General features: G+C 45.4%; 1 protein-coding gene across 3 annotated transcripts in view; it reads right to left on the minus strand.

Moving 5' to 3' along the window:
* Positions 1–15,482, minus strand: part of LOC146185173 (neural cell adhesion molecule 2-like) — a 484,255-nt gene that overhangs the window by 16,919 nt on the left and 451,854 nt on the right. For all 3 annotated transcript variants that reach the window (XM_084606154.1, XM_084606156.1, XM_084606155.1), the window contains one exon: positions 4,332–4,640. In XM_084606154.1, the coding sequence (XP_084462280.1) occupies positions 4,332–4,640 (309 nt within the window). The remainder of the gene's footprint in view (positions 1–4,331; positions 4,641–15,482) is intronic.

A 15,482-nucleotide genomic window follows, 5' to 3' on the forward strand; every position in this document is an offset into this window, starting at 1 on the left:
AATAAGCAAATAACATTATGGCAATATTACTGGCAACCTACATGGAGTTTTCTGGCATCAGCCTCTAAATATATAGTTGATGACGCCCAAGAAGGCTGTGAACACAACCGCCTGCTGTGACCACAGCATCCGTGCGTGTCACATTTGCAGTGAGACGTTGCTGCGCGGGATCAAAACGGCATGTTTTCGTTTGTACCGCGGTAGCAACGCACGCTTGCACAGTACACATGAGCGTAAGAAATAAAACATCTGTCGACTGGTGAGATACGTTCAGGCAGCTATATACTATTCTTGCTTGAGGGATAAAGCGAGTACATACGCAGCTACCGAAACGCCAAACTTACATTAAATGGGTTACTCCGGAAAACTATGAGACACGTGGAATGCATATTTAACCGGCAAAGGCTGAATGAAGACCGGCTGCACCACATGAATACTGATCATCAGTTCCAGTTTATTAAGAGAGCGAAAAGTAAGTTTCAACCACCATGCAGTGCTTAAAAAATGAACAGTGAGACCAAAGACGAGGCAGGACGACGGCAAATATAAATATTAAGATGCAAAATTTACCCAATTCAAGATGCCGCATAGTTACCAAATTGTAGTACAATAAAAGCTACACTGAACCGCTCTTTTGAGCGGCGAGAAAGTTTCAAGGATGTCGTTTCTTCCTTGGTTCGTGCAGGCGCCCCGCTAGAGCCTCGCTTACGTCTTACGCTCACATCATCTTCGGTATCGTTCGTGCGGTGCATCAGTCAGCAGTGCAGAGTATCGACATGGAACTGCACTCAACCGAGTTGAGACATCGAGCGTTTCACACATGTCTTTTAAAGGGCATATATAGTTTCTCGTATTAAAAAAACCAAGCTTGCAAACACTAAATCTAAGGGACATTCTGGGGGTTTCTCAATCCCAACTTAGTCTGCTCTGACTTTTGCCAAATACAGACATGCACAGAAAGCAAAATTTCGTGACGCCATACTCAAGCTTCTTGGAGCTATCTGTTGAGAACCGCGAAAAGCCCAACTTTCAGACCGTGGCATCCGCGATCAGCTCCGACAGCGCGCAGTTACTCAGAAAAGATGCGCTTGATCGTGGAGGCCACGCGTCGACTACCCCAGCAGGTGACACGACAAAGAGCGCATCTGAAAGAAACAGCCGGGTTTTAACCTCTGCCACAATTGTAAACTCTGAAAATTGACGCAATTAACCGCGAATGACTTTAGTTATCCGGCACTAGAAGACATCAGCGCAGAGGTACAGGCAGGTTTCAGTAATGTAGGCAGGAATGTTGGTATGTGCTCGTCTGCGCACCTGCCCTTTGCGCGATAATGCGGGTGTACTACATGTACACATACCAGCTCCGATATGGTATTGTGGAACTATTATCTCAAACGCTTCGAGACTGGCACCTGTTGCGAGCACCAATTACGAACATGAGTGGCCCTGGGGTTACAAAATGCGGGGTGAGCAATAATTAGGGGTGCCCTAACGAATCGCCAGCAACTGATTAGATTTGACCTGGAGAAATCCCTATTCAAGCGAGGAAGTTCCAACGAAGACAACGGCCCATGGTACATTACACCCATCAACAAAATTCATTCCTTCTCAATCGGTTGTATACTCTTAACCGCGGAGCTATTTCAATGCCACCAATATTGATAAATTTCGCAAGCATACAAACACAGCAAAGCAATAATGCAGCTGTGGGATAAATTTTTCTAGTGTAGCCGAGAAGCAAGACTGATGCCTCGTTTCGGTAAATGTGCACTTGGTCAAGAAAATTGCTTGAGCATGCTTCCAGGTCCCATAACACTGGCACTGAGTGATAAGCCTATTGACATGGCCACTCTAGTAAGGCGACCGACCGCCTCAAACACATTAATTGCGCACTCCTATATCGCTCAACGTTTTTTCTGTGCACCCCAGCCGTCTATTTTTGATGAAGACGCAGCTTTGTATGCTGACAGAAAACGATGTCAGCTAAACACTACCTAATGGTAAAGCTATCGACTCATGTTAATCACGTCACACATATAGTACTCTACAATTCAGGTGGTTCCTTTCTTGTGGTTGTTACTGCAAACGTGGGCAACTCAGTTGTGTCCAGATGACTTCTTGCACTTGCAGAGACGTGACACTGACGTGTTTATGCATTCAGAAAGGTTACATCGCCCAACTTATTTGCACGCGCAAAGACATTTCATGGCGTTTCGGGCGCTTGATATCTAGATTCGAGAGAACGAGTGAATTGTCTCCGGTCGAGAGTATCTTACTGCGTTCTGTAGAGCAATGCATGCCAACCAAAACCGCCGCAAAATTATTCATGGTTAAAATATATTAAAGACATAACATTTAAGCTACCACTGTTATACTTGTTATTTAGTGCCAAATTTAAACTCGCCGTAAATGGCATCCGAATCATATTTTAGATTTTCAAAAACATTTTCTTGTTCGGTGCTTCAGCGCGAACAATTTCGGGGCCCCATAGGGGTGAAAGCGAGACTGAGCAGCCGCGGACTTCTCTAGCCGAGCGCGCATCGCAAAGCGGCATGCTTACCCCGCGATCTCTTTTCGCAGCGCCTGGGTGGTAGGGGCGAGCGGAGGAGCGCATTGTAGGTGCGCTGCTGTGCTTTCGCCCGTTTGAAGTTTTGAAATGGCTCGCCATGGGGCGGTGATAAGGATGCCATTTTCGAAAGTCCAAAAACTCGTATAGATATCACAGTGGCGCTTGAGCCTCTGTATAAATACAAAGCCTAACTGTAATGGTTAAGAAGGTTAGCTGTATAATATCACTAAACCTAATATTTCATAGCTGCCTTAAATTCGTACAACTGTACATAATGGGAGCAAAAGAACCTGGTGCATTTTTTTACAATTTTCAAAATATCCCAAGACAAATCACTAGAACGTTTTTATTCGACCTCGCAGTGTTTTCATATTTTTTGTCATGAACTGCGTCCGAACTACCGCTGAAAGAAGGACTAGCGGCCATGCTTGTAGTGTCACTCACCGCCAACTACAAATCTGCTTTAACGACTAGCTCAAAGCATTTTGAAAACTGTCGATGGTTTCTCAAAGTATCTTGCGTGAAATGCGCCGATGCATGAAATGAAGCACAGAACGTCACAGAGTGCAGCGACAGGTAGAGGCTATAGAGTAAGGTCAGCTGCCTTTGAGGCAGACCAGCGAGCAATGCAGGAACCCTGGGCTAGAGGCTTCCCCTTACGTGCATGGTTTCCGATCCATCACCTCTGATCTGCCTACCGATTTCATGCCTTACGATTCTCTCGACCGCAAGGCAAGCCATCAGCCACGATTGGGTCCAACCTGCATTGCTAGCTACTTGCCGGATCGATAGCCGTAGTTACCGAGAAGAACAATGACCCAGCTCACCGTGAAGCGGGAGGCAGCATTACTGGCTGAAAGTCGTATCGGCGTGTCCTAAATTGTAGCATTCATGCAAACATAAAGCTGGTAGTTTGACCGTATATTATAGTGGGCTTTATGCTTGCCGCCACTTGTCACTCCTATGCCGATATACACTGAGAAATTGTATTTTTGTGGGTTTTGCCTTTCTTTTTACAATACATGAGCGTTATGCGGCCTACGATCGGTGCGTCGACTCGGTGTTTTTATAATATCTTCGCATCAAATTTTTAGTATTTTCATCCTTACATAACGAGAGGTCGTTTTGGCGCATGCGCCTTTTCGTTCTCGTTCTGCCAGTCATCTGCCAATTACCTTCCTCAAAAGGCAATGCACAATTAGGGCAAACATGCATCACCTATCACTATGTCAACTGTAACGTTTGTATTGTTTTCTCTGACAGCCAAAATTCGCAAAGAAGTCGGATCTTCTATATATGTTGTGAGAACAAATCTGAAGTACATACAAAAAAAAAAATATCGCCTTGTATGGATAGCTTCCACGTGAAGATGAGCAAGAGGTATCTTTGCCTGAGCTTAGATGAGTTAAATAAGGCTTAAAAAAATGAAATTACGGGCATCGCTGCCACTGGCCGCCATAGCAAGCAGTTTTCGGTGACATTAAGACAAAGCTTAGGCTCTGAATCCTGAGGCTCTGCAACCCCGCCTTTCACATTCAGTCTTTTACCTTAATGACACCATCAGTTTGGAACACGTGGAGGAGAAAGTCTTCAATCCTTTTTTATTATCACTAACCAGGTGTTTCGCTGCCGAACCAACATGGGCAACGTCAATAATAGCACCGCAATCTATATATACGGATAAATAAACATTGGATCGACGTGTGCTCATTGTCGCATTCAATCGAATATAGATCGCACTCTTCCTGTTGTTAGCACGTACCTTTGCGGGTGAGGCTGACGGGCGCGGGCAGGGTGCTGACCACCAGCACCGTGGGCTGGGAGCGGCCTCGCGAGTTGAAGGCGTACACAGCGGCCACGAAGCTCGTGCCGGGGGGCAGGCCCCGAGCGAGAAATGCCGGCGGCGCCTCGGTCGTGCTCACGTTAGCGCGTAACACCCGCCGTGCGGTGTCGTGCAGCTCGAGCCGGAATCTCTGCGGCAGGCCGCCATCGTAGCCCTCCGAACACGCCAGTGCCACAGAGTCCTCGGTCTGGTTGAGCACCGAACAGTTCTGCACTGGCTCGGGTGGCCCTGCGTGATGATGGAAGTGAACTTCTATTATACGGTTCGTGCTCCCCAGTCGTAAAAAACTACAGAACTGTGTCAAAAATGCGACAAAATATCCTGTAGTTCTGTCGTAACCATCAGATTTTTCTGTAGTTCTGTAGTACTTTTTTGTAGTTCTGTAGTTTTTCTGTAGTATATTGCTGTTGTCTGTGGTTCTGTTGCACTTTTCTGTTGTAACAACAGAAATTTCTGATGTTACTACAGGATGTTCTGTTGTCACAACAGGTCTCCCGTCAAAAACCGCACAGAAATTCTGTCGTAACATCAGAAAATTTTCTGTAGTTTTTTCCGACCGGGAATTCCATCTGTTTGAGATGATATATATCATCTCAAACAGATGGAATAGTTTTGAATTCGAAACCTTTACAGCATCATGATTCCTATGAAATCAAGCAACAGTGAAATATGACTAAATATGCAAAATCTCTTGAAAAGGGATACTTGTTGTTTCCGCGATTATGTTGTCAAGGCAAAAAGAAAACAAAAACGTAAATATGAAGTTATATTCACAAGGTCAAATTTTTTTACGTTTACTACGTGCATCCGCACTGAGGAAAATATATATATTTAAGCAAAAAACCTTTCAATATCTTTTTAACGTTCTTCTTAGCGTTTGTAGCAAAATTTAGCAGGACGCTTAAGCTCCACCGTTCAGGGTATTGCGCGATAGCGTTTCACAAGCACGGACAATGTTTGCAATTCGAATTTTGTATTTTGTATTTTTTATTTTCTTGTTTTATTTTTATACAATGACATCAGCCCACACTGGCTTTCCATTTTGAGCAGTCCGATACCTCTGAACCCATTTTTCAGTTTATTCATTAAACTAATTGTTTCATCAATTATATATTCTAAATTTTTATTTGCATAATTAAACTTTGGCTTTTCATTGTAGAAATTTTGACACCCCCTTTTTCTAACTGTAATTTTTCAGTCATTTTTTTTACGTAATGCATTAATTACTCTCTAAATTTGCCTAATTAGCATCATAAAGCATTGGCTTTCCATTCTGAGTCCTTTAAAACCGCTGAATCTTCTACTTGTGTTTTTTTAATGGAATATTTCATTTTATTTATTTAATCAAATATACACTATAAATGTTCTTCAGCTGAATCATCAAGTATTCCCTCTTCATTCGGAGCACTGTGACACCTTTGGACCCACGCTTTTACTATTCATCGATTTTCAGTTATTTGAGTTCATTCGTTGATCAATTAAACACTTTAAATGGTCATCATAAAGCACGCCTTTTCATTCGAAGCATTTTGACGCCTTTGGACCTCCACTTTTCATTTTATCAATTATTTAAATTACGTAGTCATTCAATTACGCGCTCTATTTTTTTAATTAGCATCATCAAGCATTGCTTCTTCATTCTGATCATTTCGAAACTTTGAGCCCCCTTTTTCCTTTTTTTTTTCAAATATTCTAATTAATTCTCCAAGCAGTGAGCACTTTGGCACCTTTGAACCCCTCTTTTTGCTATTTTTTTATTATTTTGATACAGCAATTATTAAAACATTGATTGCAATGATTTCATGAACTCCTGATTGTCTACCACACACCTATGCATCATCAATCGTAAAACAGCAAATTACCATGATACGACTTTTCTTTTACGCTGTCGCCGATTATTTTTGACCCGCTGTGCCAAAAACTACAACTACTAAAACTACTACGACGACGTGGGCTTTTAGGCTGAACGAGCTGTATGAGCTATCGCATAAATTGGCACTGACTTGCATCGATGTATTGCAATACCAGTATGCAGAAGCGTGAAGAGCAGCTACTAGGCTAAAAAAAGAACAATAAAGCTCTGAAAATAAACTACCTCAATATCGTTTGTAAAATCGGCCGTCAGCAGCGGTCGGTCGGTGGCGTCTGCGGTGTTAATCAAATGGAGATCTCAGAGCAGATGGCCCGTCTGGGCGTCATGTATATCTTCCTGATCCCTATAGCTCACACAGAGTGGCCACAGTGCCGCGAGACTTAAAGACACTGAACTACCGCGTCGTCAAGGCTTCCGCCTCCTCCATTTTCCCTCGCTGTGCTTGTCGTGCAGAGCCGCAAAAGCATGCTTGCGCTTTGTTTCTTTATCATGCGGCCAAAGGGGGTCATGTTTGCCAAGCGGCTGAAAGACAAACACGTCCCGGCGGCTAGTGGGCTGCATGCAAATATTGGCAAGATCATCTCAGGCTTTTGTTTGCGCGTGCTGCTTTTTCTGGTCGCTGCCAACGAGAGGGTTGACCTTCAAGTGAGGTACGTCACCCTCCAGCGTGTTTACGCTAGTAAAGCAATACGAAAGCGCTTAAGTGCGGCCCATCTGGAAAGCAAGGACCACGAAAGACATTCTCAAAGGCGGTGTTCCGCCATAGCAAATTCTTCGGCTTGGTTATGAGGAAAAGCCCCCGCTGAGACGTGGTTGGCTCTTTCCTGAAGAACGACCAAAATTGGGTTTCAGTCTTGTGTGATTCGCTCCCTCCGTATGTTACCCCAGGTGTTATTTATGTGCATTCGAAAATCGCTGAGCATTCTTGAATTTTTTTTTTATACTATACATTTAGGCGTTATACGATGTTGATCCCGAACACACTAAAAAGGGCGGAACCGCAATGAAAAATGTAAGAGGGACAGCCTCAGTTCGCAAGCAAAACCAACGTTCCGACAACTGGACATGTCTTCTTCGGAGCCCAGACCACCCGGCCTGCTGATGTTGATGAGCTTCAGGGTGTCAAGGGGAGGGGGCAACGAGAGGAGGAAGAGAACTACTAGTTCTAGAACGCAGGTCCGGATTGAGGTTGACCATAATCTGTGTGATGCTCTGCTGTGTAGGGTAGAAGAGAGCGTATGCTCACTAAATTCGAATTTCGCCTCAATGGATCCAAACAACCTCCACCTCATCTCGATAAGTCGGAATAACCTTCACCTAATTAAGAGCAGGAGTTCATAACAAAGTGAGACATATACTGTATCTTCTTTTTCCAAAAAATAAAGTTAAACGAAAATATCAGAAAAAATAGCATTATTGAATGGTAGTGCGAGAATGACCTAATTAATTTGTGTCCGGCCCAAATACGGACATATATTGCGCCTTCCTTTCCTAGAAATCATCCTAAAATATTTTAAAAATCTCGGGATTAAAGAGCAGAGTTAAAGGCGCTCTCGTGTCTGCTTTGGTAGCGGACCCTTGAGCATCTGCTTAATTCAAACTGTCAAACTGTGCATAACCTTCAAAATCATGCAAAACCACGCTTAGTAGTGCCTTCGCTCATATAACTAGGTTCAAGCCATGCTTAATCTGCCATATTTTTTTGTGCGAGAAGGCACGCTGCTTGACAATAACCAAAAGCATCGAATGAACACACTTTGAGCTTAGCTAACGCTCCAGCAATGCGTTTGATTAATGCGATATTGCAAGCAATCTACCATACAATCAGCAGGGAATATTCGATGAATAAGTATAGATAGAATTATATCATGCCTCATTAAAAGTAATGTTGCTTGGGTTGGTTTGAGTTATGGAGTTTAACATCCCAACGCACTCAGGCTGTGAGAGACGCCGTAGTGGACGGCTCCGGAAATTTGGACCATCTGACGTTCTTTAAGGCGTGCTGACATCACACAATACACGGGTGCTGCGCTTCTTGCCTGCGTCTAAAAGCGGCCACCCCCAAAAGTAATGCTTCTTGAGCATTTCTAAGGATACTGTCAGGATTTAAAAGAAAATGTGGTAGGATTTCCGGACAATTTCTTTATACTTCAAGAAAATCACTCGTAGTTCGAAAGACTACTATTGAAAATAATGACGAAGGTAGTTATTAAATGCAAAGAAAAACAAACAGGAAGCAGTAACCTAAACTGGATTTTCATCAAACTAGGACATCACGGAGGCGTTGACAGAACCGTTTGCGAGCGTGTTTATGATAGCAAAACTGGAGAATCTACGTAACAGCTTCGGTCTGTGTAAAGTAATTGAAAAAAAAGGACAAATATCTTTTTTTTTTTCTAGGAAACGATGAGCAAAAATCCCCGACGTACGGCTCGTGACTTCAAAGATGCAAGGTTCCGGCTCCCGATAGAAATGATCCCATTAGTACCCACAAAATGAAAAATTTTAGCGTTCATTTGCGCCAAAGCAAAGCGTGCCGACAAGGAAGCGAACTTTATCTCGAAAGATTAAAAAGCTTCCTACTTGAAACGGTTAACATTTCAGTTCAACGCATAAAATCAGGAAAACACTGAAGTTGTCCGAAAACGCCAGTTATGAGACCGATTCCTGGACGCGCTAGCCGCAGTAAGGGGCGTCCTTCGAACTCTTGTTAGTCGCAACTGCTATATATTTATCCGCTCAGTGCCTAAACAGAGCTTAAAAGATACATTGATGTGCTTTTTATTCCAATAAGTGTCCTGTGCGAGATCCTTGAAAAGCAAATCAACATAATGAGCACGAAATGAAGTCGTCTAGCATTTTATGCGACAGCACGCAAAAAACACAATGATATATCACGCGGAAAACCCTTGTCATTGCATGTGCCGCAAGCCTGGCGATGTTTGCGGCAAGAAAAAAAAATTCATTACAGCCGCTTAACAAAAATTCAGCAATGCTTAGAGGACAAAAGAGAGGACCACGCGTTTTACTTTGCCCTTTTGATCGACCTGCGAGCCGTGACCCTACAAGAACGATCGTCATTATCCTTTCGCTTCCTTTCGAAATTCGCCGCAGGGCAGGTTTAGTCCGTTAGTGAGCAAGGAAGGGTTGATCAGGCCACAGAATGAAGCTCGTCTTCTCAGTGCATTAATAAGGATTTCCTTCCCCTCTGGGATTGTGTCTCTCTTAAGCTGTTACCCTCCAAATTCGCAGTTATTGAAGGAAACTTCACAGGAGAACAGTGACTCGCTTCTTCCGCTGTAATCGCCTTGCTTTCAGTAACGAAAAAAAAAAAAAACGCCTTGCTCCTGCAAGCCACATTTGCGACATAGGCCTCCGCAACGTAAGGCGGATCCCTGTTACGTTTAGTAGAACTTGAACGTTTTTACGAGTATGTATTGCATTACTGTGCATGGGACATTCCGAGCTATGGGATAGGGCTAAGATGGGAACTCTCTGTTTCCCTATCTCGTTGTTGCTGAATAGAGGAAGTGGAGTATTGGCGGCAAAATTTACCTGCTATCATGCTTTCGCTTGGAGAGTTTCTGATTGTTCAAGAACGCGTAAGCCTTGTACAACACCCTCTGCGTCTGTGTCCGTCTACACTGTCGGCTGCCGAGCTAAGAAGGCAAACTTCAAGCCGAGTTGAGGTTTGAGTTTAAAGCAACAAACAGACGACGTAGAAGAGATTTTGGCAAACGCGATATGGAAATTACGGTAAGATTGGATTCAAAGAGGGCTAGCTAATCCCTGAGCACAACTTAATAGAGCTAAGCACGAGGCAAATGACCCTGCTGAGTTGAATATCTGAAAAAAAGCGAGGAAGAGCGCTTTGGACAAGGGGCACAGAAGCACGTGAAGAAAAACATGCACCGACTAGAAGCAAGTGTTTTCACAGAGAGAATCCTTCATCAGGGCCCCATCCAAATACATTTTAACTCTTCAAATACCAGGCTCGAGCTGCGTACGTGAGGGAATGTTCTACCATGCATGTCGCCAACGGCTGGTTACATTCATTGACTTCGATGCTTCTTTTCCTTTCCTGCCAGACACAGGTGCACTGATTCATTGGTTTTGGTTAGTATTCTTAATAATCGAGGGCAGAAGGAGCGCCAGATAATGCGTTTTGGCTTTTCGCAAATAGCGCACATCTAGCTCGGCAGCGGTGATTTATAAATGGGATCATTTCTGAATAATGCAGATTAAGCAATCTTTCTCTCAGGCGAGTTGTTTTGCGCGGTGGTTAGGTCTCAGCGACAAAGACTTCGAATCTGTATGCGAGTAAGAGTGCGACTCCGTGGACGACAATAAAGGTACACTCATCCGCAGAAGACCAACGGCAATTGCGCCAAAAACACTTATAACGAAGTTCAAATAAAGCATGCGGTTGCCTTATTTCACGACTGCTTAGGAAATAAGCGCTCAGTTCCGACCACGCAAAGCTTGCTTAGAGATTGGTTTGCGCGGATTGAAGGTTAGTACTGTAACGCGATCAATTCCGGCGCCGGCGTCCACACTGCTCGTGCACGACGTCCAATTGACTAGGTAAAGCGCGAGGGCACAGTAATGCCAAATCAAATGAGAATGGGAAAATACGCGCGTGACTCACCATTCTGTTTGTTTGTTGCAGGCAAGCTGTCATCTTCAACTAAAAAAAACCTATATGGGGCTCTTGTCTGAGGCCAACCCACACATGGCCACCGCGAACTGAATGCGGTATACGTGAGTGCCATTCACGCGATACAGATGAAACAAACAAAAATTATAGGATTGCACTTCGCTTAGATTAAAAGCCTAATGGATGAAAGCCTTTCCTCTTCGTTATCTTCTACCTCTTCCCTCTACCTCTTTTATTTTTCTTACATCTTGCGTGCTTGTGTACTTGTTATATTATCATTTCTTACTTTTTTTCTTTATTTTCTTTGGCTCCGTCGTGGGAGACATCGGCATCTCAGGACTCCTATCCTCGACATGCGACAACGCAGGACTAACTACCCGAAAGAAGAAATTATGTCGACTTCAGTATCTATAGGGTACCCAAGCATCGTAGGGTGGCGCTGCGGGAGCCAAGGAGTAGAGCCCTCTCCGAGCAACGCCGCATACTCTATCGAGTTCTCCTGTAGATTTTTGTGTCTGTGTCGTCTGCATGCTGTTATGATCGGATAGAAGCGATTCTAGCCGCGGTACCCGCTGCTCCTGCAGTGGCCGAAGACTGGAGTCAAGCGACTGCAGGCCAGCGCCTAACGCCCCTTTACAAGCCCGGTGCTGCTCCACATGACGGCGACGCACTGAGGAGAAGTCTCGGGCTCTGGCTTGTCTGGACTTGCCACAGCAGATAACAGACATTCTGGCGCCTCAACGACCGCCGGCGACATGAAGGCGTGCCCTCCTCTCCCGCCTCCTCGCACCACGGCGGAAGCCTAGCGCGCTCGTTATTGGGCCTTTTGGCCAGCGGCCAACGACAGCGTCCTGATTGGACAGTTCGAATACCAAGGGCTTTCAAGCCCATAAAAGTAGGCGCTCGGCCGGTGGTCGCTGCGTGCAGTGCTTCCAAACGATTCGATTATTAGGCATGCACCTTCAAAGCAATGGCAAGAACACAGCGACAATCAACAAACTCACGGCATGCGTAAACCAGACGAACCGTCTTATTCAACGCATCGCCAACAAGCATGCGGGAATGAAGGAGGCGGATCTCAGACGACTGGTTCAGGCCTTCGTGCTGAGCCGCTTCGTCTACTCCCTTCCGTACCTAAACCTTTCTGAAGCAGAAAAGGAACTGCTTAATAAGACAAACGTACAAGGCAGCCCTACATCTGCCGAGGGTCACACCAACCACGAAACTCTTGAAAGTTGGTATCCATAACACGCTCGAAGAGCTAATCGAAGCGCACAGTATCGGCCAATACGACAGGTTGTCCAACACACTTACAGGGAGACACATTTTCCGGGAACTAAAAATATGTTTCGAAGCAACTAAAACGAGCGAAAGATCCGTACCCGAGATATATTCAAGCACCTCGTAACGCACCCGATCCCAAAAAATTTGCACCAGGAGTACCACAAGGAGAGAAGGCAGGCCAGAGCCAAATCTCTTCACAAGCAATATGGGAACCGCGAGGAGGCCGTCTACGTAGATGCGGCCGAACACGAAGAGCGGGCGCCTTCGCGGTCGCCATCGTAGACCAAAAATTTAAGCACCTCTCCGCCGCTACCGTCCTCGGCAGACGCGCGGAAGAAGCGGAAGAATCCGCGATAACAATTGCAATCACCAATACTGCCTGTGGAATTATTTTCAGCGACTCAAATACGGCCGTGCGTAACTTTGGTTAGGGCAAAATTCACGAAACGGCATATAGATTCCTAAAAAAATCACATTTCTCTCCCCGCCAGATTAAAATTATCTGGGTCCCTGCGCACTCGTCCCACCCGATGAGCGAAGCGGCCCACAATATAGACCGAGGATTTGTCAACTGGGCAATTGGACCAATCGCGCCTGCGAGGGGTGAACGCATGAAAACTTACCAAGAAATCACCATGCATTACAGGAATAGCAGACTAGAATACCCTGCCCAGGATAAATCCCTCAGTAAACTCCAGCTTAGTGACGTGGAGGCAGCTCAAATCGGATACTTTCCCTAGCCCTTTTAAACTATCATTGGTCCACTCAGGCCTGTACACCCTCGAATGCACGCTTTGCGATGCCAAAAACGCCGACTTAGCTCATATCCTACACATGTGCCCTGAGCTCCAACCCAAGGCCGAATGGCTATTATCTAACCCACTACAATAGGAGGCTGCGGTGACCAGCTCCGAAGGCGATGAGCTGGGCTTTGGAAGTCGCCGAAAGACACGGTCTGATGGCCACATCCCGAAGCCAACGAAAAGAAGCCCATTGATCGTCTGACAAATGTTCTCCTTTTTTTTTTTCTTTACGGAAATAAAGTTTTCACCACCACCACCACGGTGCCTGGAGCAGCCGTGGCGGTAGCTCCCTGGCCGTCGCTGTGCGAAGACAGTCACGAGAAGCCAATAACTTTCAGTCCCCGTGCCGGTATTGTTATGCCTTGTACCACGACTGTAAATATTGTATAAATTTACCTTTCGTTCACATCATCGTGTGAACTTGGACCCTGTGACACCGCGGAGCCAGATCGCTTTGCGCGCGCTCGCGTTCTTTTGCGCTCGCATGGTTAAAAGCTGCTTGCGCGCGCGCCCCCTGACCGCAGAGCCAGCTCGCTTTGCGCGCGCTTTTGGTGCTCGCGCTTGGATTTCCGTCGTGAAAGCTGTTTTGCACGCGCCCGCGCTCCTGCTTTTCGCTCGAGCTTGGATGAAGTCGAGCTTGAAGTAAATGTGCTGCGATGTACACACTTCGATGTGGTTTCAAGAAAATAGGCGACAGCTGTGACGAATTTCTCAGCACAAATGTAAAAAAGGGGCGAGCTGTTGGCCCCCATGTGCATAGGGGCACATTTTCCCGTGTGCTGTGAGGCCGCTGTGAAAGATATGATGCGTCGTTTAGAGAACTGATATTTTGTCCTTATCTCCTCTGCCATATCTTTTTTTTTTTTTTTTTCGTGGGGGAATAATCGCGTACACGAAGTGAAAATTAAAAGGCTACCATAAACGAATCTGCGACCCGAATGCGTTTCTCTTTTTCGTGCTTTCATACCGTACTTGCTCGGCTTCCCGTGGTTGCTTCCGCGCAGTTCTTGTCCTGCTTGTATTTGTGTGTTACGTTTGCTTTTTTTATTGATTTCGCAGTGCTTTATTCTCTTGGCTCCATGCTGCTGACCCGAACGCCCCTGATTGACACTCGACGCTTTTTGATGTGGACGAAATACGAAAACGCGTTTTATGATCTTGCTGCACGTGATTGAATACAGGTAGCTGAAATTTCGAAGTGACTTAAGTTTATACTATCTGTACACATCGAGACAGCATTGCTGAGCTAGGCGCGTCCGCTGGCCTGGAAGCGGCATGGCAAACCAAATACGTGGAGTCGCATTTCGATGACGTCAGCAAAAAACTGTCTATTTGTTCTCGGGGAAAGGCTTGAGCCAGTTTGATTGAAGTCTTTGACTGCTTGTGAGTTCCCGCCACATGAACCACTAGGACTAGGCGGCATGGTGCTGCGTGTTCTTGTTTAAGTCGATGAGCGTCAGTAACCGTGTACTCATTTTTGTTCGGGGAAATCAGTTTGGAACAGCTGTGTCTCTCAAACCACACACAGTGGCGCCAGCGTGTTCGCGCCTTTAAAAGTTCACCTTGTTATTGTTCTCGGGATCCTTGAGCAACGATTAAATTGCGTGGCGGACGCGATACGTTATGGGCCTTGAACAATAACGACATTTATTTACAAGCCCGCCATCACTATTCCCCGGTCGGCATCTAGCCGGAGATGAGAGAATGTGCCGTTTTGTTAGGGCCGCGCACGTGACTAAACCGAAGTGATTACTGATTAAGCATTATATAAAAAGTATATTTTCCACCTAGGGAGAGGTGCACAGGAAAGTAAAAAAGAAGGCCGAAAGCTCTACGCTTTAGTGCTCATAATACAAATAAACCTGTTATCTCTAAAATTCGATCCATTTCTGCTTCGACGAACACTACCCATCTATATGACTACGTGCCTGAAGCCGAACTTACTCAGCCCCTGGCTACCTTGTAATATTAGCCGGTGATGCCTTGATTTACGGTCGTGGGTAGCGTATTACCATACCTACCGGCTGCTCCATCATATGCCTACTGATCCGGAGCCCAACATCGCGGCTTTCACCACCCGCTGCGCACCTTCTTGGGCCGTTAATCTAAAAAACTACTACCATGACATCGTTTTCGTATACGCTTAATACAGCAGTGCTTTTGCGTGGCCAAGCTGACGTCTGTAAATTACAAGGCTTACAAACTTTAGAGCTGCGCTACTTGCCAGCCCTTGTGTACGACAGATCTTTGCATATGAGATGGCGTTTGCCGTTTTCGTCTTTAAATTTCTATGCACTGCCGGTTTACAGGGGCCGAATAAGTGAAAACTGAATGTGAATAAGCGAGTTCACGCAAGACAGTAGACGAATGAGTAACATAAAGAAAGCCAGAGGCATCCCCTCTTTTAGGCAGCCGTGACACCGCTTCAAGTATAAAAAAAAAAAAAAATGCCG

This window comes from Amblyomma maculatum, chromosome 6 (assembly GCF_055883805.1).
Source record: "Amblyomma maculatum isolate TAMU_Amacu chromosome 6, ASM5588380v1, whole genome shotgun sequence".
NCBI lineage: Eukaryota > Metazoa > Arthropoda > Arachnida > Ixodida > Ixodidae > Amblyomma > Amblyomma maculatum.